Source organism: Lonchura striata, chromosome 16 (genome assembly GCF_050655825.1).
Source record: "Lonchura striata isolate lonStrDom1 chromosome 16, ASM5065582v1, whole genome shotgun sequence".
Taxonomy (NCBI): Eukaryota; Metazoa; Chordata; class Aves; order Passeriformes; family Estrildidae; genus Lonchura; species Lonchura striata.
In genome coordinates, this window is record NC_140718.1 from 5,276,456 (window position 1) to 5,299,604 (window position 23,149).

A 23,149-nucleotide genomic window follows, 5' to 3' on the forward strand; every position below is an offset into this window, starting at 1 on the left:
CCGTACATCCTATAGACCCCTGAGCTCACCTATGGATCCCATGGATCCCATGGATTCCATACATCCTATGGATCCCATGGATTCCATACATCCTATGGATCCCCTGTGCACCACCTGGGGCTGCACGAGGAGAGGGTGAGACCTATGGATTCCATACATCCCGTACATCCTATAGACCCCTGAGCTCACCTATGGATCCCATGGATCCCATGGATCCCATGGATTCCATACATCCCATGGATTCCATACATCCCATGGATCCCATGGATCCCATGGATCCTATACATCCTATGGATCCCATGTATCCTATACATCCTATGGATCCTATACATCCTATGGATCCCAGAGCTCCCCTGTTCAGGTCTACCAGGTAGATTTTCCCCCAATTTTTCCCCATTTTCCCCCATTTTTCCCCAAATTTTCCCAAAATTCCCAATTTTCCCAAATTATTCCCTCATTTTTCCCAAAATTCCCATTTTTTCCCCAATTTTTCCTTCATTTTATCCAAAATTCCCAATTTTCCCCCATTTTTCCCAAATTTTCCCCAATTTTTTCCCTAATTTTTACCATTTTTTCCCCAATTTTTCCCCCATTTTTCCCAAATTTTCCCTAATTTCCCCCCATTTTTCCAAAATTCCCAATTTTCCCTCATTTTTTCCAAATTTTCCCCAATTTTTTCCCCCTTTTTTCAAAAATTCCCAGTTTTTCCCAATTTTCCCCCAATTTTTCCCATTTTTCCCCAAATTCCCAAATTTTCCCCAATTTTTCCCCTTTTTTTCCAAAATTCCCACATTTTCCCCCAATTTTCCCCCATTTTCCCCCAATTTTCCCCCATTTCCCCAAATTTTTCCCTCATTTTTCCCAAAATTTTCCCAATTTTCCCCTAATTTTTCCAAAATTTTCCAATTTTTTCCCTATTTTCCCCAATTTTTCCCCCAAATATTTTCTGCAATTTTTCCCAAAATTTCCCCATTTTCTTCCCAATTTCCCCCAAATTTTCCCCAATTTTTCCCCAATTGACCCCCAATTTTTCCTTACATTCCCACTATTTCCCCAAAATTTTCCCAATTTTTACCAAAATTTCCCCCAATTTTCCCCAATTTTTCCCCAATTTCCCCCCAATTTTTCCCCATTTTTTCCCCAATTTCCCCCCAATTTTTCCCCTATTTTTCCCCAATTTCCCCCCAATTTTTCCCCAATTTTTCCCCTATTTTTCCCCAATTTCCCCCCAATTTTCCCAATTTTTCCCCAAATTTTTTCCCCCATTTCCCCTCAATTTCCCCCCAATTTTTCCCCAATTTTTCCCCAATTTTTCCCCAATTTCCCCCCAATTTTTCCCCAATTTCCACCCAATTTTTCCCCAATTTTTCCCCAATTTCCCCCCAATTTCCCCCCAATTTTTCCCCAATTTCCCCCCAATTTTTCCCCAATTTCCCCCAATTTTTCCCCAATTTTTCCCCAATTTCCCCCAATTTTTCCCCAATTTTTCCCCAATTTCCCCCAATTTCCCCCCAATTTTTCCCCAATTTCCCCCCAATTTTTCCCCAATTTTTCCCCAAATTTTCCCCAATTTCCCCCCAATTTCTTCTCAAAATTTCCCCATTTCCCCCAATTTTCCCCCCAATTTTCGCGTTTTTCCTCACTTTTCCCGTTTTCCCGTTTTTTTGCCCCAATCCGCAGCCGGATTTCGTCGGCATCATCTGCACCCGCCTGTCCCCCAAGAGGCTCGTGGAGAAGTGGGCCGACTTCGCCAGGTGGGCGCCCAAAATTCACCAAAACCACCCAAAATCCACCCAAAACAATTCACCAAAATCATTCACACAAAATTCACCGAAATTCAGCCAAAAATCACACAAAATTCAGCCAAAACCCACCCAAAATAATTCACCAAAATAATTCACCCAAAATTCACCAAAATTCACCAAAAATTCAGCCAAAATTCACCCAAAATCCACCCAAAACAATTCACCAAAATCACTCACCCAAAATTCACCGAAATTCACCCGAAATTCAGCCAAAATTCACACAAAATTCACCAAAACCACCCAAAATCCACCCAAAACAATTCACCAAAATCATTCACACAAAATTCACCCAAAATTCACTGAAATTCAGCCAAAATTCAGCCAAAATTCACACAAAATTCACCCAAACCACCCAAAATCCACCCAAAACAATTCACCAAAATCATTCACACAAAATTCACCGAAATTCAGCCAAAATTCAGCCAAAATACACCCAAAATTCACACAAAATACACACAAAACAATTCACCAAAACCACCCAAAATCCACCCAAAACAATTCACCAAAATCATTCACCCAAAATTCACCGAAATTCACCAAAAATTCAGCCAAAATTCACCCAAAATTCACCCAAATTCACCCAAAACAATTCACCAAAATCATTCACCCAAAATTAACCCAAAATTCACTGAAATTCACCCAAAATTCAGCCAAAATTCACACAAAATTCACCCAAAATAATTCGCCAAAATAATTCACCCAAAATTCACTGAAATTCACCCAAAATTCACTGAAATTCACCCAAAATTCACCCAAAATTCACACAAAACAATTCACCAAAATAATTCACACAAAATTCACCGAAAGTCACCAAAAATTTACCCAAAATTCAGCCAAAATTCACCCAAAAATCACCCAAAATAATTCACCAAAACAATTAACCCAAAATTCACCGAAAATTCACCCAAAATAATTCACCAAAATAATTCACCCAAAATTGACCGAAATTCAGCCAAAATTCACCCAAAAATTCAGCCAAAATTCACCCAAAATTCACCCAAATTCACCCAAAATCCACCCAAAATCACCCAAAATTCACCCAAAATAATTCACCGAAAACTCACCCAAAATTCACCAAAATTCACCAAAATTCACCCAAAACTCAGCTGGGCACAGCCGCTGGAATTTGGGGTGAAAAACGGGGATTTTGGGGCACCTGGGGGCACCCAAAGTACACGTGTGACACGTGACGCAGGTGGAGTCACACGTGTCACACGCGTGTCACACACGTCACACGTGTCATGTGTCACAAGCGTGTTCCAGGTGTCTCTGCGAGCCCGGGGCCAATGAGGGACGGGGGTGACAATGACACGGGACACGTGTCACACGTGTCACATGTCACGCGCATGTCACGTGTCACACGTGTGTTGCAGGTGCCTGTGCGAGCCCGGGGGCCAATGAGGGATGGGGGTGACAATGACATGGGACACACGTGTCACACACATGTCACACACATGTCACACACGTGTCACATGTCACACGCGTGTTCCAGGTGTCTCTGCGAGCCCGGGGGCCAATGGGGGACGGGGGTGACAATGACACGGGACACGTGTCACACACATGTCACACACATGTCACATGTGTCATACGTGTCACACGCGTGTTCCAGGTGCCTCTGCGAGCCCGGGGGCCAATGAGGGACAGGGGTGACAATGACACGGGACACACGTATCACACACATGTCACACGTGTCATACGTGTCACACGCATGTTCCAGGCACCTCTGTGAGCCCGGGGGCCAATGGGGGACGGGGGTGACAATGACATGGGACACACGTGTCACACCTGTCACATGTCACACACACACGTGTCACACATGTCACATGCGTGTTCCAGGCGTCTCTGCGAGCCCGGGGGCCAATGGGGGATGGGGGTGACAATGACACAGGACACACGTGTCACACAAGTGTCACACACATGTCACACACATGTCACACGTGTGTCATACACATGTCACATGTGTCATACGTGTTCCAGGCGCCTCTGCGAGCCCGGGGCCAATGGGGGACAGGGGTGACAATGACACTGGACACACGTGTCACGCATGTCACATGTCACACACGTGTCACACACGTGTCACACACATGTCACACGTCAGACATCACATGTGTCACACATGTCACCCGCGTGTCGCAGGCGCCTGTGCGAGCACCAGTACGGGAACGCGCCGCGCGTGCGCATCAACGGCCACGTGGCGGCGCGCTTCCCCTTCATCCCCCTGCCCCTGGACTACGTCCTGCCCGAGCTGCTCAAGAACGCCATGAGGTACCCCAAGGGATTTTGGGGCAAATTCCGGGGATTTTGGGCAAATTCCGCATTTTGGGGTTTTTTTGGGGGTTTTTTTGGGGGTTTTTTTGGGATTTTTTTGGGATTTTTGGGGGGTTTTGGGGGGTTTAAAGTGGATTTTTTGGGGGGTTTTGGTGGTTCAAGAACCCATGAGGTACCCGAAGGGATTTTGGGGCGAATTCCGGGGATTTTGGGCAAATTCCGGATTTGGGGGGTTTTTTTTGGGTTTTTTTGGGGATTTTTTGGGATTTTTTTGGGATTTTTGGGGGGTTTAAAGTGGATTTTTTGGGGGGTTTTGGTGGTTCAAGAACCCATGAGGTACCCGAAGGGGTTTTGGGGCGAATTCCGGGGATTTTGGGCAAATTTCGGATTTTGGGGGTTTTTTGGGGGGTTTTTTGGGAGTTTTTGGGGATTTTTTTGGGATTTTTGGGGGGTTTAAAGTGGATTTTTGGGGGGTTTAAAGTGGATTTTTTGGGGGGTTTTGGTGGCTCAAGAACGCCATGAGGTACCCAAAGGGGTTTTGGGGCAAATTTCGGGGATTTTGGGCAAATTTGGGATTTTTAGGGATTTTTAGGAGATTTTTTTAGGGATTTTTTGGGGATTTTTGGGGGGTTTAAAGTGGATTTTTTGGGGGGTTTTGGTGGCTCGAGAACGTCATGAGGTACCCGAAGGGATTTTGGGGCGAATTCCGGGGATTTTGGGCAAATTTGGGATTTTGGGGGGTTTTTTGGGGATTTTAGGGGGATTTTTGGGGGGTTTTGGGGGGTTTAAAGTGGATTTTTTGGGGGGTTTTGGTGGCTCAAGAACGCCATGAGGTACCCGAAGGGATTTTGGGGCGAATTCCGGGGATTTTGGGCAAATTTGGGATTTTTGGGGGTTTTTTTGGGGGTTGTTTTGGGATTTTTGGGGGTTTTTTTGGGGGTTGTTTTGGGATTTTTTGGGGATTTTTGGGGGGTTTTGGGGGGTTTAAAGTGGATTTTTTGGGGGGTTTGGTGGCTCGAGAACGCCATGAGGTACCCGAAGGGGTTTTGGGGCGAATTCCGGGGATTTTGGGCAAATTTGGGATTTTTAGGGATTTTTAGGAGATTTTTTTAGGGATTTTTTTGGGGATTTTTGGGGGGTTTAAAGTGGATTTTTTGGGGGTTTCGGTGGCTCGAGAACGCCATGAGGTACCCGAAGGGCTTTTGGGGCGAATTCCGGGGATTTTGGGCAAATTTGGGATTTTTGGGGTTTTTTTTGGGGGGTTTTTTGGGGATTTTTGGGGATTTTTTTGGGATTTTTTGGGGATTTTTGGGGGGTTTAAAGTGGATTTTTTGGGGGGTTTTGGTGGCTCAAGAACGCCATGAGGTACCCGAAGGGATTTTGGGGCGAATTCCGGGGATTTTGGGCAAATTCTGGATTTGGGGGGGTTTTTGGGGGTTTTTTTGGGGATTTTTTTGGGATTTTTTTGGGATTTTTGGGGGGTTTAAAGTGGATTTTTCGGGGGGTTTTGGTGGCTCAAGAACGCCATGAGGTACCCGAAGGGGTTTTGGGGTGAATTTCAGGGATTTTGGGCAAATTCGGGATTTTTGGGGGTTTTTTTGGGGGGTTTTTTGGGATTTTTTGGGGATTTTAGGGGGATTTTTGGGGGGTTTAAAGTGGATTTTTTGGGGGGTTTTGGTGGCTCGAGAACGCCATGAGGTACCCGAAGGGATTTTGGGGCGAATTCCGGGGATTTTGGGCAATTTGGGGATTTTTGGTGATTTTGGGGGGATTTTTGGTGGTTTTGGGGAGATTTTTTGGTGATTTTAGGGGGATTTGGGGTAATTTTCGGGGGATTTTGCTGCTGAAGAACTCCATGAGGAGCACGACATGAAATTTTGGGGCGAATTTCGGGGATTTTGGGCAATTTTGGGGATTTTTTTGGGTTTTTGGGGCATTTTTGGGGTGACCTCGGGGACATTTTTGGGTGACTTTGGTGAATTTTGGGGTGACCTCGGGGACATTTTTTGGGGTCACCTCGGTGCCATTTTTGGGGTGACTTTGGTGAATTTTTGGGGTGATTTTGGTGAATTTTTGTGGTCACCTCGGTGACATTTTTGGGTGACTTTGGTGACATTTTGGGGTCACCTTGGTGCCATTTTTTGGGTGACTTTGGTGAATTTTTGGGGTGATTTTGGAGCCATTTTTGGGGTGACTTTGGTGAATTTTTGGGGTCACCTTGGTGCCATTTTTTGGGGTGACTTTGGTGCCATTTTTTGGGTGACTTTGGTGAATTTTTGGGGTCACCTTCGTGACATTTTTGGGGTGACTTTGGTGAATTTTTGGGGTCACCTTGGTGCCATTTTTTGGGTGATTTTGGTGACAATTTTGGGGTGACTTTGGTGAATTTTTGGGGTGACCACAGTGACATTTTTGGGGTGACTTTGGTGAATTTTTGGGGTCACCTCGGTGACATTTTTGGGGTGACTTTGGTGAATTTTTGGGATGACTTTGGTAACATTTTTGGGGTCACCTCGGTGACATTTTTGGGGTGACCTTGGTGCCATTTTTGGGGTGACTTTGGTGAATTTTTGGGGTGATTTTGGTGACATTTTTTGGGGTCACCTCGGTGACATTTTTGGGGTGACCTCGGTGACATTTTGGGTGACTTTGGTGAATTTTTGGGGTCACCTCGGTGACATTTTGGGTGACTTTGGTGAATTTTTGGGGTGACTTTGGTGCCATTTTTGGGGTCACCTCGGTGCCATTTTTGGGGTGACTTTGGTGAATTTTTGGGGTCACCTTGGTGCCATTTTTTGGGTGATTTTGGAGCCATTTTTGGGGTGACTTTGGTGAATTTTTGGGGTGACTTTGGTGACATTTTGGGGTCACCTTGGTGCCATTTTTTGGGTGACTTTGGTGAATTTTTGGGGTGATTTTGGAGCCATTTTTGGGGTGACTTTGGTGAATTTTTGGGGTGACCTTGGTGCCATTTTTGGGGTGACCTCGGGGACATTTTTGGGTGACTTTGGTGAATTTTGGGGTGACCTCGGTGACATTTTTGGGGTCACCTTGGTGCCATTTTTTGGGTGACTTTGGTGAATTTTTGGGGTGACTTTGGTGAATTTTTGGGGTGATTTTGGTGAATTTTTGGGGTGACTTTGGTGAATTTTTGGGGTCCCCAGGGCCACCATGGAGTCCCACCTGGACACGCCCTACAACGTCCCCGACATCGTGGTGACCATCGCCAACAACGACATCGACCTCGTCATCCGGTACGGCCCCGAAACGTCCCCAAATGTCCCCAAAACGTCCCCAAATGTCCCCAAAACGTCCCCAAATGTCCTCAGGTGTCCTCAAATGTCCTCAAAGTGTCCCCAAATGTCCCTAAGTGTCCTCAAATGTCCTCAAAATGTCCAAAAATGTCACCCAAATGTCCCCAAATGTCTCTAAATGTCCTCAAGGTGTCCTTTAATGTCCTCAAAATGTTCCCAAATGTCCCCAAAACGTCCCCAAATGTCCCCAAAATGTCCCCAAATGTCCTCAGGTGTCCTGAAATGTCCTCAAAATGTCTCCAAATGTCCCTAAGTGTCCTCAAATGTCCTCAAAATGTCTCCAAATGTCCTCGAATGTCCTCAAATGTCCTCAAAATGTCCTCAGGTGTCCTCAAATGTCCCAAAATGTCTCTAAATGTCCTCAAAGTGTCCTTTAATGTCCTCAAAATGTTCCCAAATGTCCCCAAAATGTCACACAAATGTCCCCAAATGTCCTCAAATGCTCCCAAGTGTCCTCAAAATGTTCCCAAATGTCCCCAAAATGTCACACAAATGTCCCCAAAAGTCCTCAAATGCTCCCAAGTGTCCTCAAAATGTCCTCAGGTGTCCTCAAATGTCCCAAAATGTCTCTAAATGTCCTCAAAGTGTCCTCAAATGTCCTCAAAGTGTCCTCAAATGTCCTCAAATGTCCCTAAATGTCCTTAAAGTGTCCCCAAATGTCCTCAGACGTCCCAAAATGTCCTCAAGTGTCCTAAAATGTCCCCAAATGTCCTCAAATGTCCTCAAAACGTCCCCAGATGTCCTCAAAATGTTCTCAGGTGTCCTCAAATGTCCCAAAATTTCCTCAAATGTCCCAAAATGTCCTCAAAGTGTCCTCAAGTGTCCTCAAATGTCCCTAAATGTCCCAAAATGTCCTCAGGTGTCCTCAAACGTTTCAAAATGTCCTCAAATGTCCCAAAATTTCCTCAAATGTCCCCAAAATGTTCTCAAGTGTTCTCAAAATGTCCTTAAATGTCCTCAAATGTCCTTAAATGTCCCAAAATGTCCTAAAATGTCCCAAAGTGTCCCCAAATTACCCCAAATGTCCCCAACGTCCCCAAATGTCCCAAATCTCCCAAATGTCCCCAATGTCCAAAACATCTAAAATCTCTCAAATGTCCCAAAATGTCCCAAAATGTCCCCAAATCTCCCCAATGTCCCCAAATGTCCCAAATCTCCCGAACGTCTCCAATGTCCCCAATGTCCAAAACATCTCAAATCTCTCAAATGTCCCAAAATGTCCCCAAATCTCCCCAATGTCCCCAACGTCCCCAAATGTCCCAAATCTCCCGAACGTCTCCGATGTCCCCAATGTCCAAAACATCTCAAATCTCCCAAAATGTCCCCAACGTCCCAAAATGTCCCAAATGTCCCAAATCTCCCAAATCTCCTCAATGTCCCAAATGTCCCCAATGTCCCCAAATCTTCTCAATGTCCCAAATCTCCTCAATGTCCCAAATGTCCCCAATGTCCCCAAATCTTCTCAATGTCCCAAATCTCCTCAATGTCCCAAATGTCCCCAATCTCCTAAATGTCCCAAATATCCCCAATGTCCCCAGTGTCCCCAAATGTCCCCAACATCCCCAATATTCCAAATGTCCCCAAATGTCCCCAGTGTCCCAAATGTTCCCAACGTCCCCAAATGTCCCCAAATGTCCCCAGGATCTTGGACCGGGGCGGTGGCATCCCTCACGAGGTGCTGGACAAACCCAACGTCCCCAATGTCCCCAACGTCCCCAAATGTCCCCAACGTCCCCAACATCCCCAATATTCCAAATGTCCCAAATCTCCTCAATGTCCCCAAATGTCCCCAAATGTCCCCAGGATCTCGGATCGGGGCGGTGGCATCCCTCACGAGCTGCTGGACAAGGTGACCGAGTACCACTTCAGCACGGCCGAGGCCAGCGCCCAGGACCCGCGCCTGGGGGGGCCCTTCCGGGGCCTGATGGACGCCAGCGGCCAGCCCGGGCCCATGCACGGGTCAGGGACCCCTCCCCAAAAAATTGGGGACAGCCCCCAAAAAATTGGGGACAGCCCCGAAAAGTTTGGGGACGTTTATGGGGAATTGGGGGCGTGGCGTCAAAATGGCGGAGAGCGGCCAGGGTTGGGTTTTGGGGGGATTTGGGGTAGATTTGGGGGTGGTTTTAGGGGATTTTAAATTGGGGACCCCTCCCCAAAAAATTGGGGACATTGCCCAAAAAATTGGGGACAGCCCTGAAAAATTTGGGGACGTTTATGGGGAATTGGGGGCGTGGCGTCAAAATGGCGGAGAGCAGCCAGGGTTGGGTTTTGGGGGGATTTGGGGTAGATTTGGGGGTGGTTTTAGGGGATTTTAAATTGGGGACCCCTCCCCAAAAAATTGGGGACAATGCCCAAAAAATTGGGGACAGCCCCCAAAAAATTGGGGACAGCCCCGAAAAATTTGGGACATCCCCGAAAAGTTTGGGGACGTTTATGAGGAATTGGGGGCGTGGCGTCAAAATGGCGGAGAGCGGCCAGGGTTGGGTTTTGGGGGGATTTTGGGGGTTTTAAATTTGGGGGGGGTTTGGGGGGGTTTTAAATTGGGGACCCCTCCCCAAAAAATTGGGGACAGCCCCCAAAAATTTGGGGACAGCCCCGAAAAGTTTGGGGACGTTTATGGGGAATTGGGGGCGTGGCGTCAAAATGGCGGAGAGCGGCCAGGGTTGGGTTTTGGGGGGATTTGGGGGGGGGTTTGGGGGTTGAGGGGACCCCAGGGACCCCTCCCCACATCGAGGACCCCCTCCCAAAATTTGGGAGAATCCCCCAAAAATTGGGGACATCCCTGAAAAATTTGGGGACATTTATGGGGAATTGGGGGCGTGGCGTCAAAATGGCGGAGAGCGGCCAGGGTTGGGTTTTGGGGGGATTTGGGGTAGATTTGGGGTAGATTTGGGGGTGGTTTTAGGGGATTTTAAATTGGGGACCCCTCCCCAAAAAATTGGGGACAGCCCCCAAAAATTTGGGGACAGCCCCGAAAAGTTTGGGGACGTTTATGGGGAATTGGGGACATGGCGTCAAAATGGCGGAGAGCGGCCAGGGTTGGGTTTTGGGGGGATTTTGGGGGTTTTAAATTTGGGGGGGGTTTGGGGGGTTTTAAATTGGGGACCCCTCCCCAAAAAATTGGGGACAGCCCCCAAAAAATTGGGGACAGCCCCGAAAAGTTTGGGGACGTTTATGGGGAATTGGGGACGTGGCGTCAAAATGGCGGAGAGCGGCCAGGGTTGGGTTTTGGGGGGATTTAATGGGATTTTTGGGGGATTTAATGGGATTTTTGGGTATTTAATGGGATTTTTGGGGGATTTAATTGAATTTTGTGGTATTTAATGGGATTTTTTGGGGATATATAATGAGATTTTTTTGGGGTATTTAATGGTATTTTTGGGGTTTTTAAGGGGATTTTTGGGATATTTAATGGGAATTTTGGGATATTTAATGGGATTTTTTTTGGTATTTAATGGGATTTTTGGGGCATTTAATGGGATTTTTGGGTATTTAATGGGATTTTTGGGGGATTTAATTGAATTTCGTGGCATTTAATGGGATTTTTGGGGTATTTAATGGGATTTTTTTGGGGTTTTTAATGGGATTTTTGGGGTTTTTAAGGGGATTTTTGGGATATTTAATGGGAATTTTGGGATATTTAATGGGATTTTTTTTGGTATTTAATGGGATTTTTGGGGCATTTAATGGGATTTTGGGATATTTCATGGGATTTTTAATGAGATTTTTTTTGATTTTTGGGATAATTTTGGGCCAATTTTGGGACTTTTCGGTTTCCCCCCAGGTTCGGCTTCAGGGTGGATTTTGGAGTGGGATTTGAGGCATTTAATGGGATTTTTGGGGCATTTAATGGGATTTTGGGATATTTCATGGGATTTTTAATGAGATTTTTTTTGATTTTTGGGATAATTTTGGGCCAATTTTGGGACTTTTCGGTGTCCCCCCAGGTTTGGCTTCAGGGTGGATTTTGGAGTGGGATTTGAGGCATTTAATGGAATTTTTGGGGCATTTAATGGGATTTTGGGATATTTAATGGGATATTTAATGAGATCTTTTTTGATTTTTGGGATCATTTTGGGCCAATTTTGGGACTTTTAGGTTTCCCCCCAGGTTTGGCTTCAGGGTGGATTTTGGAGTGGGATTTGAGGCACTTAATGGGATTTTTGGGATATTTAAAGGGATTTTTTTGATATTTAATGGTATTTTGGGCTATTTAATGAGATTTTTTTTATTTTTGGGATCATTTTGGGCCAATTTCGGGACTTTTCGGTGTCCCCCCAGGTTCGGCTTCGGGCTGCCGACGTCGCGCGCCTACGCCGAGTACCTGGGGGGTTCCCTGGTGCTGCAGTCGCTGCAGGGCGTCGGCACCGACGTCTACCTGAGGCTGCGGCACATCGACGGCAAAGCCGAGAGCTTCCGCATCTAGGGGGGCTTCGGAGAGCCCACCCCGAGGTGGACCTTGGTCATGGGGGCGGCCACCGGCCCCCAAAGTTGGGTTTGGGTGGTGAGAACCGTGGAGAACCTTCCAAAGTTGGACTTATGGGTCGTGGAACCCTTAAAAGTTGGGTTTGGGTCATTAAAATCGTGGAGAACCTTCCAAAGTTGGGTTTGGGTCATCAAGGTCAAGGAGAACCTTCCAAAGTTGGACTTACGGGTCGTGGAACCCTTAAAAGTTGGGGTTTGGGTCATTAAAGTCATGGAGAACCTTCCAAAGTTGGGGTTTGGTCATGGAAAACATGGAGAACCTTCCAAAGTTGGACTTACGGGTCATGGAACCCTTAAAAGTTGGGTTTGGGTCATTAAAATCTTGGAGAACCTTCCAAAGTTGGGTTTGGGTCATTAAAATCTTGGAGAACCTTCCAAAGTTGGGGTTTGGTCATGGAAAACATGGAGAACCTTCCAAAGTTGGACTTACGGGTCATGGAACCCTTAAAAGTTGGGTTTGGGTCATTAAAATCATGGAGAACCTTCCAAAGTTGGGTTTGGGTCATCAAGGTCAAGGAGAACCTTCCAAAGTTGGACTTACGGGTCATGGAACCCTTAAAAGTTGGGTTTGGGTCATTAAAGTCATGGAGAACCTTCCAAAGTTGGGGTTTGGTCATGGAAAACATGGAGAACCTTCCAAAGTTGGACTTACGGGTCGTGGAACCCTTAAAAGTTGGGGTTTGGGTCATTAAAGTCATGGAGAACCTTCCAAAGTTGGGGTTTGGTCATGGAAAACATGGAGAACCTTCCAAAGTTGGACTTACGGGTCGTGGAACCCTTAAAAGTTGGGTTTGGGTCATTAAAATCGTGGAGAACCTTCCAAAGTTGGACTTTTGGGTCATGGAACCCTTAAAAGTTGGGTTTGGGTCATGGAAAACATGGAGAACCTTGCAAAGTTGGGATTTGGTCATCAAGGTCAAGGAGAACCTTCCAAAGTTGGGTTTTGGTCATCAAAACTCTCCAAAGTTGGACTTTCAGGTCATGGAGTTCAAGGGGAACCCACCCAAAGTTGGGGTTTGGTCATCAAGGTCAAGGAGAACCTTCTAAAGTTGGACTTATGGGTCGTGGAACCCTTAAAAGTTGGGTTTGGGTCATTAAAATTGTGGAGAACCTTCTAAAGTTGGGTTTTGGTCATGGGAACCATGGAGAACCTTCCAAAGTTGGACTTTTGGGTCGTGGAACCCTTAAAAGTTGGGTTTTGGTCATTAAAATCGTGGAGAACCTTCCAAAGTTGGGTTTTGGTCAAGGAGAACCTTCCAAAGTTGGGGTTTGGGTCATTAAAGTCATGGAGAACCTTCCAAAGTTGGACTCATGGGTCGTGGAACCCTTAAAAGTTGGGTTTGGGTCATTAAAATCGTGGAGAACCTTCCAAAGTTGGGTTTGGGTCATCAAGGTCAAGGAGAACCTTCCAAAGTTGGACTTACGGGTCATGGAACCCTTAAAAGTTGGGTTTGGGTCATTAAAATCGTGGAGAACCTTCCAAAGTTGGGGTTTGGTCATGGGAACCATGGAGAACCTTCCAAAGTTGGACTTACGGGTCATGGAACCCTTAAAAGTTGGGTTTGGGTCATTAAAATCGTGGAGAACCTTCCAAAGTTGGACTTACGGGTCATGGAACCCTTAAAAGTTGGGGTTTGGGTCATTAAAGTCATGGAGAACCTTCCAAAGTTGGGTTTGGGTCATTAAAGTCATGGAGAACCTTCCAAAGTTGGGGTTTGGTCATGGAAAACATGGAGAACCTTCCAAAGTTGGACTCATGGGTCGTGGAACCCTTAAAAGTTGGGTTTGGGTCATTAAAATCGTGGAGAACCTTCCAAAGTTGGGTTTGGGTCATCAAGGTCAAGGAGAACCTTCCAAAGTTGGACTTACGGGTCGTGGAACCCTTAAAAGTTGGGGTTTGGGTCATTAAAGTCATGGAGAACCTTCCAAAGTTGGGGTTTGGTCATGGAAAACATGGAGAACCTTCCAAAGTTGGACTTACGGGTCATGGAACCCTTAAAAGTTGGGTTTGGGTCATTAAAATCGTGGAGAACCTTCCAAAGTTGGGGTTTGGTCATGGAGAACCTTCCAAAGTTGGGGTTTGGTCATGGAAAACATGGAGAACCTTCCAAAGTTGGACTTACGGGTCGTGGAACCCTTAAAAGTTGGGTTTGGGTCATTAAAATTGTGGAGAACCTTCCAAAGTTGGGGTTTGGTCATGGAAAACATGGAGAACCTTCCAAAGTTGGACTTACGGGTCGTGGAAACCTTAAAAGTTGGGATTTGGTCATGGGAACCATGGAGAACCTTCCAAAGTTGGGTTTTGGTCAAGGAGAACCTTCCAAAGTTGGGGTTTGGGTCATTAAAATCATGGAGAACCTTCCAAAGTTGGGGTTTGGTCATCAAGGTCATGGAGAACCTTCCAAAGTTGGGGTTTGGTCATGGGAACCATGGAGAACCTTCCAAAGTTGGGGTTTGGTCATCAAGGTCATGGAGAACCTTCCAAAGTTGGGGTTTGGTCATTGTGGGCTTTATTGGGGGAGGGGTGAGGAGGAGGAGGGCAGGGAGGAAGGCTCCGGGTGGGGGTGGGGTGGGACTTGGGCCCAATTTGGGCTTTTTTCCACCCAAAATTCTTCTTCATCATCTTCATCTTCATCATGGAGGACCAAGTGTCCATTTTGGGCCTTTTTGACCCAAAATTCTTTCTCATCTTCATCTTCATCTTCATCTTCATCTTCATCTTCATCTTCATCTTCATCATGGTGGACCCAAAGCTCCATTTTGGGCCTTTTTTAACCCAAAATTCTTCATCATCATCATGGAGGACCAAGTGTCCATTTTGGGCCTTTTTGACCCAAAATTCTTCTTCATCATCTTCATCTTCATCATGGAGGACCAAGTGTCCATTTTGGGCCTTTTTGACCCAAAATTCTTCTTCATCATCTTCATCTTCATCATGGAGGACCAAGTGTCCATTTTGGGCTTTTTTTGACCCAAAATTCTTCTTCATCATCTTCATCATCATCATGGAGGACCAAGTGTCCATTTTGGGCTTTTTTTGACCCAAAATTCTTCCTCCATCTTCATCTTCATCATGGTGGACCCAAGGGTCCAATTTGGGCTTTTTTGGACCCAAAATTCTTCATCATCTTCATCATCATCATGGAGGACCCAAAGCTCCATTTTGGGCCTTTTTTAACCCAAAATTCTTCATCATCTTCATCATCTTCATCATCATCATGGAGACCCAAGTGTCCATTTTGGGCCTTTTTGACCCAAAATTCTTCCTCCATCTTCATCTTCATCATGGAGGACCCAAGGGCCCAATTTGGTCTTTTTTTGACCCAAAATTCATCTTCATCATCTTCATCATCATCATGGAGGACCCAAAGCTCCATTTTGGGCTTTTTTTGACCCAAAATTCCTCCTCATCTTCATCACCTTCATCCCCTTCCTCCCCACCCTCCTCCTCCTCAGCCCCACCCCTTAATCTTCATCCCCTCCATCCTCCTCATCCTCGTGGCCTTCATCTTCATTTTTGGGTTCTTCATCATCATCCTCGTGGCCTTCATCACCAATTTTGGGTTCTTCATCATCATCCTCGTGGCCTTCATCTTCATTTTTGGGTTCCTCATCATCATCCTCGTGGCCTTCATCACCAATTTTGGGTTCTTCATCATCCTCGTGGCCTTCATCACCAATTTTGGGTTCTTCATCCTCAATTTTGGGTTCTTCATCACCAATTTTGGGTTCTTCATCACCAATTTTGGGTTCTTCATCCCCATTTTTGGGTTCTTCATCACCAATTTTGGGTTCCTCTTCTTCCTCGCGCGTCCACTCGGGCTCCGGCCGGCAGCACGGACAGTCCGAGCGGTGTCCGGCCACCGCGTCGCGCTCGGGGTTGTAAAAATCTGCGGAAAATGGACAAAGTGACCACTGAGTGACCAATGAGTGACCAATGAGTGACCAATGAGTGACCACTGGTCATTCACCCCATGGTTGGACATCGGAGCGGTCACTCAGTGAAGTTTGGGTCGTAAGAATTGGTAAAAATGGGAAAATCTCCCAAATTGACCACTGAGTGACCACTGGAGTGACCACTGAGTGATCAATGAGTGACCAATGAGTGACCACTGAGTGACCAATGAGTGACCCTGAGTGACCACTGAGTGACCACTGAGTGACCAATGAGTGGCCAATGAGTGACCAATGAGTGACCAATGAGTGACCCTGAGTGACCAATGAGTGATCAATGAGTGACCAATGAGTGACCACTGAGTGACCAATGAGTGACCCTGAGTGACCACTGAGTGACCACTGACCACTGAGTGACCAATGAGTGGCCAATGAGTGACCACTGGAGTGACCAATGACTGACCAATGACTGACCAATGGAGTGAGCACTGAGTGACCAATGAGTGACCCTGAGTGACCAGTGAGTGACCAATGAGTGACCACTGAGTGACCCCTGAGTGACCAATGAGTGGTCAATGGAGTGGCCAATGAGTGACCACTGGAGTGGCCAATGGAGTGACCAATGGAATGACCACTGGAGTGACCAATGAAGTGACCCATGGAGTGACCACTGGAGTGACCACTGCCCCTGCGGCCGGACGTCAGAGGGGTCACTCACTGAACTTTGGGTTGTAAAAATGGGGAAAACCACCAAAAATGACCACTGAGTGACCACTGGAGTGACCACTGGAGTGACCACTGAGTGACCCATGCAGTGACCAATGCAGTGACCAATGGAGTGGCCAATGGAGTGACCAACGGAGTGGCCAATGGAGTGACCAATGGAATGACCACTGGAGTGACCAATGAAGTGACAAATGGAGTGACCGCTGGAGTGACCACTGGAGTGACCACTGAGTGACCAATGAGTGATTAATGAGTGACCAATGAGTGACCCTGAGTGACCAATGAGTGACCCGAGTGACCACTGAGTGATCTCTGAGTGACCACTGAGTGACCACTGAGTGACCAATGGAGTGACCTATGAAGTGACCACTGGAGTGACCCATGAAGTGACCACTGGAGTGACCAATGGAGTGGCCAATGGAGTGACCAACGGAGTGGCCAATGGAGTGACCAATGGAATGACCACTGGAGTGACCACTGAGTGACCCATGGAGTGACCACTGGAGTGACCACTGAGTGACCCATGGAGTGGCCAATGCAGTGACCAACGGAGTGGCCAATGGAGTGACCAATGGAATGACCACTGGAGTGACCAATGAAGTGACAAATGGAGTGACCACTGGAGTGACCACTGCCCCGCGGCCGGACGTCGGAGCGGTCACTCACTGAACTTTGGGGTGTAAAAACTGGGGAAAATGGGGGGAAAAACCCAAAATGACCACTGGAGTGACCACTGGAGTGACCACTGGAGTGACCACTGGAGTGACCACTGCCCCGCGGCCGGACGTCGGAGCGGTCACTCACCGAAGGGCCCCGGCCGGGGTGGCCCCTCCAGCCCCTCCAGGACGGTCAGCAGGACGCGGCACGTCCGGTCGCCTTTGGCCGCGGCCAGAGCGCGGAGTCGCCGCGTCCAGCCCGAGCTGTCCGGCGGTCCGAGCGCGGCCACCTCGGGCTCGGACACGGCTCCGGCCGCCCGCAGTCCGGCCAGCAGGGCCTGGCCGGAGACGGCGTCCAGGCGGCGATCCAGGCTCCGGCCGCCCGCTCGGACACGCTCCAGGGCGGACATGGGGACGGAGGGGTGGACGATGGAGTGGTCAGTGGGGGTGGACACTGGGGGTGGACACTGGGAGTGGACACTGGACAGTGAGAGTGGACACTGGGAGTGGACACTGGACACGGAGTGGACACTGGGAGTGGACACTGGGATTGGGGAGTGGACACTGGACAGTGGGAGTGGACACTGGGAGTGGACACTGGGATTGGGGAGTGGACACTGGACAGTGAGAGTGGACACTGGGAGTGGACACTGGGATTGGGGAGTGGACACTGGACAGTGGGAGTGGACACTGGGAGTGGACAGTGGGAGTGGACATTGGAGTGGACACTGGTCACTGGGATTGGGGAGTGGACACTGGACACGGAGTGGACACGGAGTGGACACTGGGAGTGGACACTGGACACGGAGTGGACACTGGGAGTGGACACTGGGATTGGGGAGTGGACACTGGACACGGAGTGGACATTGGGAGTGGACACTGGGATTGGACACTGGGATTGGGGAGTGGGCACTGGACATGAAGTGGACATTGGGAGTGGACACTGGGAGTGGACACTGGGATTGGGGAGTGGACACTGGACACGAAGTGGACACTGGGAGTGGACACTGGGAGTGGACACTGGACAGTGGGATTGGGGAGTGGGCACTGGACACAGAGTGGACATTGCAGTGGACACTGGGAGTGGACACTGGGATTGGGGAGTGGACACTGGGAGTGGACACTGGACACTGGGATTGGGGAGTGGGTACTGGACACGGAGTGGACACGGAGTGGACACTGGACACTGGGATTGGGGAGTGGACAGTGAAGGTGGACACTGGGAATGGACACTGGGAATGGACACTGGGGATGGACACTGGGGATGGACACTGGGGGTGGACACTGGGGATGGACACTGGGGATGGACACTGGGGATGGACACTGGGAGTGGACACTGGGGGTGGACACTGGGAGTGGACACTGGGGATGGACACTGGGAGTGGACACTGGGAGTGGACACTGGGGATGGACACTGGAGTGGACACTGGGGATGGACACTGGGGGTGGACACTGGGAATGGACACTGGGGGTGGACACTGGGAATGGACACTGGGAATGGACACTGGGAGTGGACACTGGAGTGGACACTGGGGGTGGACACTGGGAGTGGACACTGGGAATGGACACTGGAGTGGACACTGGGGATGGACACTGGACTGGACACTGGGGGTGGACACTGGGAGTGGACACTGGGGATGGACACTGGGAGTGGACACTGGGAATGGACACTGGGAGTGGACACTGGGACTGGACACTGGGGGTGGACACTGGGGATGGACACTGGGGGTGGACACTGGGGGTGGACACTGGGAATGGACACTGGGAATGGACACTGGGGATGGACACTGGGAATGGACACTGGGATTGGGGTCCTGCCCCCTATAGATCCCCTCCCCCACCCCCTCTATAGGTTCCTCCCCCTATAGAACCCCTCCCCCACCCCCCTATAGAACCCCCTGCCCCCTATAAAACCCCCCCTGCCCCCTATAGAACCCCCCTGCCCCCTATAGAACCCCCCTGCCCCCTATAGAACCCCTCTGCGCCCTATAGAACCCCCCTTGCCCCCTATAGAACCCCCCTTATCCCCTATAGAACCCCTCCCCCACCCCCTCTATAGGTTCCTCCCCCCTAGACCCCCTCCCCCACCCCCTTTATGGGGTCTGCCCCCTATAAAACCCCCCCTGCCCCCTATAGAACCCCCCTGCGCCCTATAGAACCCCCCCATACCTGCTGTCCCCTATAGGGCCCCGTCCCCTATAGCTAAACCCGCTATCCATGGCCCCGCCCACCGCCACGCCCCCTTTTCCATAGCGGGACCGTACCATCTCCTCGTTCCCCCCCTCTTTTCCCCGCCCGAATGGAACGCGCCGACCGAGGCTATAAAAGAGGCGGCGGAACGCGCGGGGCGCGCAGTGCGGGCGCCACGTGGAGCGGGACGCGGGACGCGCGGCACCGCCATGGCCTCCAACGGTACCGGGCAAAGCGTGGGGAATCCTCCGGCGCCTCCCTTTGAAACCCTCACGGGGACTCCCCCGAAGCTCAGGGAGGGACCCCTGAAATTCCCCTCCCTTGCCCCCCCGGGAACCCTGAGGGCGGGCGGGGATTGCAGAGCCCAGCGCGGTGTGGGAGCGCCGAGTGGGGGAATTCTGAGGGGATTGCAGCGCTTAATACCCCCTATATCCTACTAGAAATGGCGCGAACTATATCTGTTACACGTAACAATTGTGTTGTTCGTAATTTGCTTTTAATCTGTGTTGTTTAAAGCTGTCGCTTCCTCGTTTATTTGGTGTAGTCGAGGCGTTGTTTCATTGGGGGTTTTTCACCCTCAGCGCTGCTCTGTGTGGGGTTTGATGCCGCCCCGTTTCCCCCACGCTTCTCTATATTTTATTTTCAATCTGTTTCCCCTTTTCCATTTAATACATCCCCATTTTAACACATTTTAATCCCAAACCGCAAATTTCGGGGGTTTTCCCGAGTGATATTTCCTGATAACATCGCGGATGATGGGGCGGGTGCCGAACAAAGCGCGCCGCGCCCGGATGCTACGGAAGCGAATTAACCCCAAACCCGCCAATTTTACCACAAAAACTTAAATTTTAGCTGGCATTGTTTGGATTTTTGGGGTAATTCCGGGGTGTTTTAGGGGAATTCGGGACCCGGTTTATTTTATTTCATTTTTATTATTTCCCCGCCCGCCATTTTGTGGTTTGGCCTCTGCGCCACCGCCGCCATTTTGTGCGCGCGGCGCATGCGCGGCGCCGCTGCCGCAGCGACGCATCCGGGTCCTTTAAATCCCAATTAAATCCCAATTAAATCCAAAATAAATCCAAATTAAACAAATCAATCCCAAATTTCCGCCCTAAAACTTCGCTTTCGAGGTTAAAAATCCCTCCCCGCCCGCGGTTTCTCCCATGCGAGGCGGGAAATTCCCGCCGCCTCCTGAGGGGGGGGGGGTGTTCGGTTCAGCTCCCCTCGTTTTAAAGCGAAATTCAAATTATTTCAATTAAATATAAAGATTTATTATTAAATTTCTGTTTTATTGCGCTGTTCAATCTCTTTTTTTGGCGGAAATTCCACTTTAAATCCAGGTTTTTGAACATTCCTCCCCCCTCAGGGCACGCCTTTTGTTAGGCGGAGCCTGAGGGGAATTTTAAATTTCCCCTAAATTAAAACCTCAAAATATTTAAATTTTAATTTATCCCTTTTAATTTTAAATTTTAAATCCCTTTTAAATTAAATTTATTTTAAATTCGTTGAATTTTGTGAGGTTTTAGAGGCTTTTTTTTTTTTTTTTCCCGTTTCTCGTGTGGTGCCTGAGGGAAATTTTCATTTTCTTACTGAGTTTTTCTGTCGAAATCATTAAATTTCCCTCGAACTAATTAATTTTTATATCTAAATAATTAAAGTTATTTTTTATAACACCTAAATAATTAATTTCCACCTCTTGAGTCCTTTTGCAGGGGGATATTTGCTGTTAAAACCGAATTTTTAAACCCTTTTTATTCTGCTGAGCCTGAGGGGGATTTAAAGTTTCACGTTCATTGTCACATATAAATAATAAACAAAAATTCTCTTTAATTTCATTTATTTCAATTAAAAATCAAAGTTTACGATGATTTTTGGGATAAATTAATTAATTCTGAGTTTTTTTTGGCGGGAAATTCCGCTCTCCAGCAGGGATTTGGTGCTTTTGGATGGATAAAAAAATCCGATTTTTCCTTTTATTTTATGTGGAAATTTCGCTCTTTCTGCCCTAAAATCTAAAATTATTCTTAATTGTCCAATTAAAATATTAAAATCCATTTATTCAATTTTGTTTCTGTAGTTAAAAGGTTCTTGTTAATAAATAATGGAGTTAATAAATTGATTTTTTAAATTTTAAAGGTATTTATGGGCTTATCAAGTGTTAAAATTTTTATTTATTTGAAGTTTTTTAATTAAATTTTTTGTAGCACATTCTTTACCAAAAATTAATGGGTCATATAAAAAATTTTAGATGATAATAAGGTGATTTTTTTTCTTATTATTGGTTTAAAAAGTGCTATTAATTACAGAAATAAAGTGGATTTATTGATAAATAATTTGGGTATTGATTGGATTTTAATTATGGAAATATCCTTAAATTAATTAATCGTATAATTAATTTTTAAGGGAGTACTTTAATTACAAAAATCAGTGCAAAACACCTTTAAAACACGGATTTAATGTTAAATTTTGGCTAAGTAATTAAAAGCATTGTATTAATGAGTAATAATATTAATTAGGATGTGATACTTCATGAATACTAATGAATTAGGGATATTAATGAATACATTTCGATAAATTGAGTGTTTTGTTTTTATTGTTTAATTAAAACCTCCCCTTAATAACAGTAATGTAAAGGGGAAAATTGATAATTAATAAATTATTAATGTATTGTTAAATTATTATTAAATATTATGTGATTAATAAGTCTTCTAATTAAAAGTTATTAGTTGCATTTTTATATTTTCAATGTGTTATTTGGTTATGATGTAATTAGTGAATATATTATTTATTATTAGGTAATTATATTTTAGAATGTTTAATTACTTTAAAGTGTTCTAAATTGCCTGTAATTAAAAGGATCCTGTTAATAATTAAGAACAACAATAAAAAAGAATTAATAATTAAAATTAATTTCTTTATTGATAATAATAAAAATTAATGGGAAGGTGATATTTCTATCTAAAACCATGCCGTTGCTAATTAGTGTAACAGGAACTGGCTTAATTAGAGCTCTTAATTAACACCTGATGATCCAATTTCTTTATAAAATACGAAAAATAAATTTATTTTAAGCAATTTCTCAAGGATTAACCCCGAATTTTTTAAATCTTTCCTCCCCAGGTTTAATAATTTAGGGAAAATAAATGGATTTTATTTGATTTCTGCTGGATTAACCCAATTTTTTTAACGCTTTTCTCCCCAGATTTAATAAATATATTTTAACCAATTTCTGCTCAATTAACCCTAATTTTCCTCTCCACTTTTAATAAATTAGGGAAAATTGTTTTTTTTTTTTTTTCTTATAAATTGAAATTTTTAAACCTTTTCCTACCAAAATTTAATAAATTAAATATAATAAATTTATTTTAACTAATTTCTGATGGATTAACCCCAAATTTTTAACCCATTCTTCCCCGGGTTTCTTAATTTAAGAAAAATAAATGTATTTGATTTCTTATTAAGGCAAAATTTTTAATCCTTTCCTCTCCAGATTTAATAAATCAGAGAAAAGAAATTTATCTTACTACTAATTAATAAATCCAAATTTTTTACCCATTTTTCTCCAGACTTAATAGATGAGGTAAAATAAATTTAATTTATTTGATTTCTGCTGGAATAACTCCAATTTTTAACACCTTATTTAATTTTAATCAATTTTAAGCAATTTCTAATGGATTAATCTGAATTCTTAAAATATTTCCTCCCCAGGTTTAATAATTTAGAGAAAATAAATTTATTTTATTTGATTTCTAATTAATTAACTTAAAACTTTAACCTTTTCCTCCTCAGATTTAATGAATGAGGGAAAATC

At 46.1% G+C, this 23,149-nt stretch overlaps 3 protein-coding genes across 17 annotated transcripts in view; 2 read left to right on the plus strand and 1 right to left on the minus strand.

Moving 5' to 3' along the window:
• The window catches only part of BCKDK (branched chain keto acid dehydrogenase kinase), a 30,829-nt gene extending 17,027 nt beyond the window's left edge, over nt 1–13,802 (plus strand). For 7 of the 11 annotated variants that reach the window (XM_085593605.1, XM_085593606.1, XM_085593609.1 and 4 more), the window contains 5 exons: nt 1,681–1,754; nt 3,942–4,070; nt 7,238–7,327; nt 9,191–9,346; nt 11,669–11,988. In XM_085593605.1, the coding sequence (XP_085449731.1) occupies nt 1,681–1,754; nt 3,942–4,070; nt 7,238–7,327; nt 9,191–9,346; nt 11,669–11,813 (594 nt within the window). In that variant the 3' untranslated portion in view covers nt 11,814–11,988. Of the gene's footprint in view, nt 1–1,680; nt 1,755–3,941; nt 4,071–7,237; nt 7,328–9,028; nt 9,063–9,190; nt 9,347–11,668; nt 11,989–12,132 lie in introns of those variants that run through there. The other 4 variants (XM_085593601.1, XM_085593599.1, XM_085593600.1 and 1 more) reach the window with 4 other exon arrangements.
• A 557-nt stretch (nt 13,803–14,359) lies between these two features.
• Nucleotides 14,360–21,394, minus strand: LOC110483484 (uncharacterized). Of its 5 annotated transcripts, none has more exons than XR_014958733.1 (3): nt 17,297–18,992; nt 15,244–15,762; nt 14,360–14,891 (listed from the first exon to the last, which is right to left on the minus strand). XR_014958733.1 is itself a non-coding variant. In XM_085593612.1 (3 exons), exons 2-3 carry the CDS (start codon nt 17,556–17,558, stop codon nt 15,338–15,340), a joined length of 687 nt encoding a protein of 228 aa, XP_085449738.1. In that variant the 5' UTR covers nt 17,559–17,602; nt 19,318–21,394; the 3' UTR covers nt 14,360–15,337. The 5 variants fall into 5 exon arrangements, 3 of the variants coding, with proteins under 3 accessions (XP_085449738.1, XP_085449737.1, XP_021409105.3); XR_014958732.1 differs by having other exon boundaries at nt 14,360–15,104; XM_085593612.1 differs by adding an exon at nt 19,318–21,394 and having other exon boundaries at nt 14,360–15,762; nt 17,297–17,602.
• FUS (FUS RNA binding protein) overlaps nt 18,067–23,149 on the plus strand; it is a 45,196-nt gene continuing 40,113 nt past the window's right edge. Inside the window, exons 1-2 of the mRNA XM_085593505.1 lie at nt 18,067–18,360; nt 19,305–19,560. Of these exons, the coding sequence (XP_085449631.1) occupies nt 18,067–18,360; nt 19,305–19,560 (550 nt within the window). The remainder of the gene's footprint in view (nt 18,361–19,304; nt 19,561–23,149) is intronic.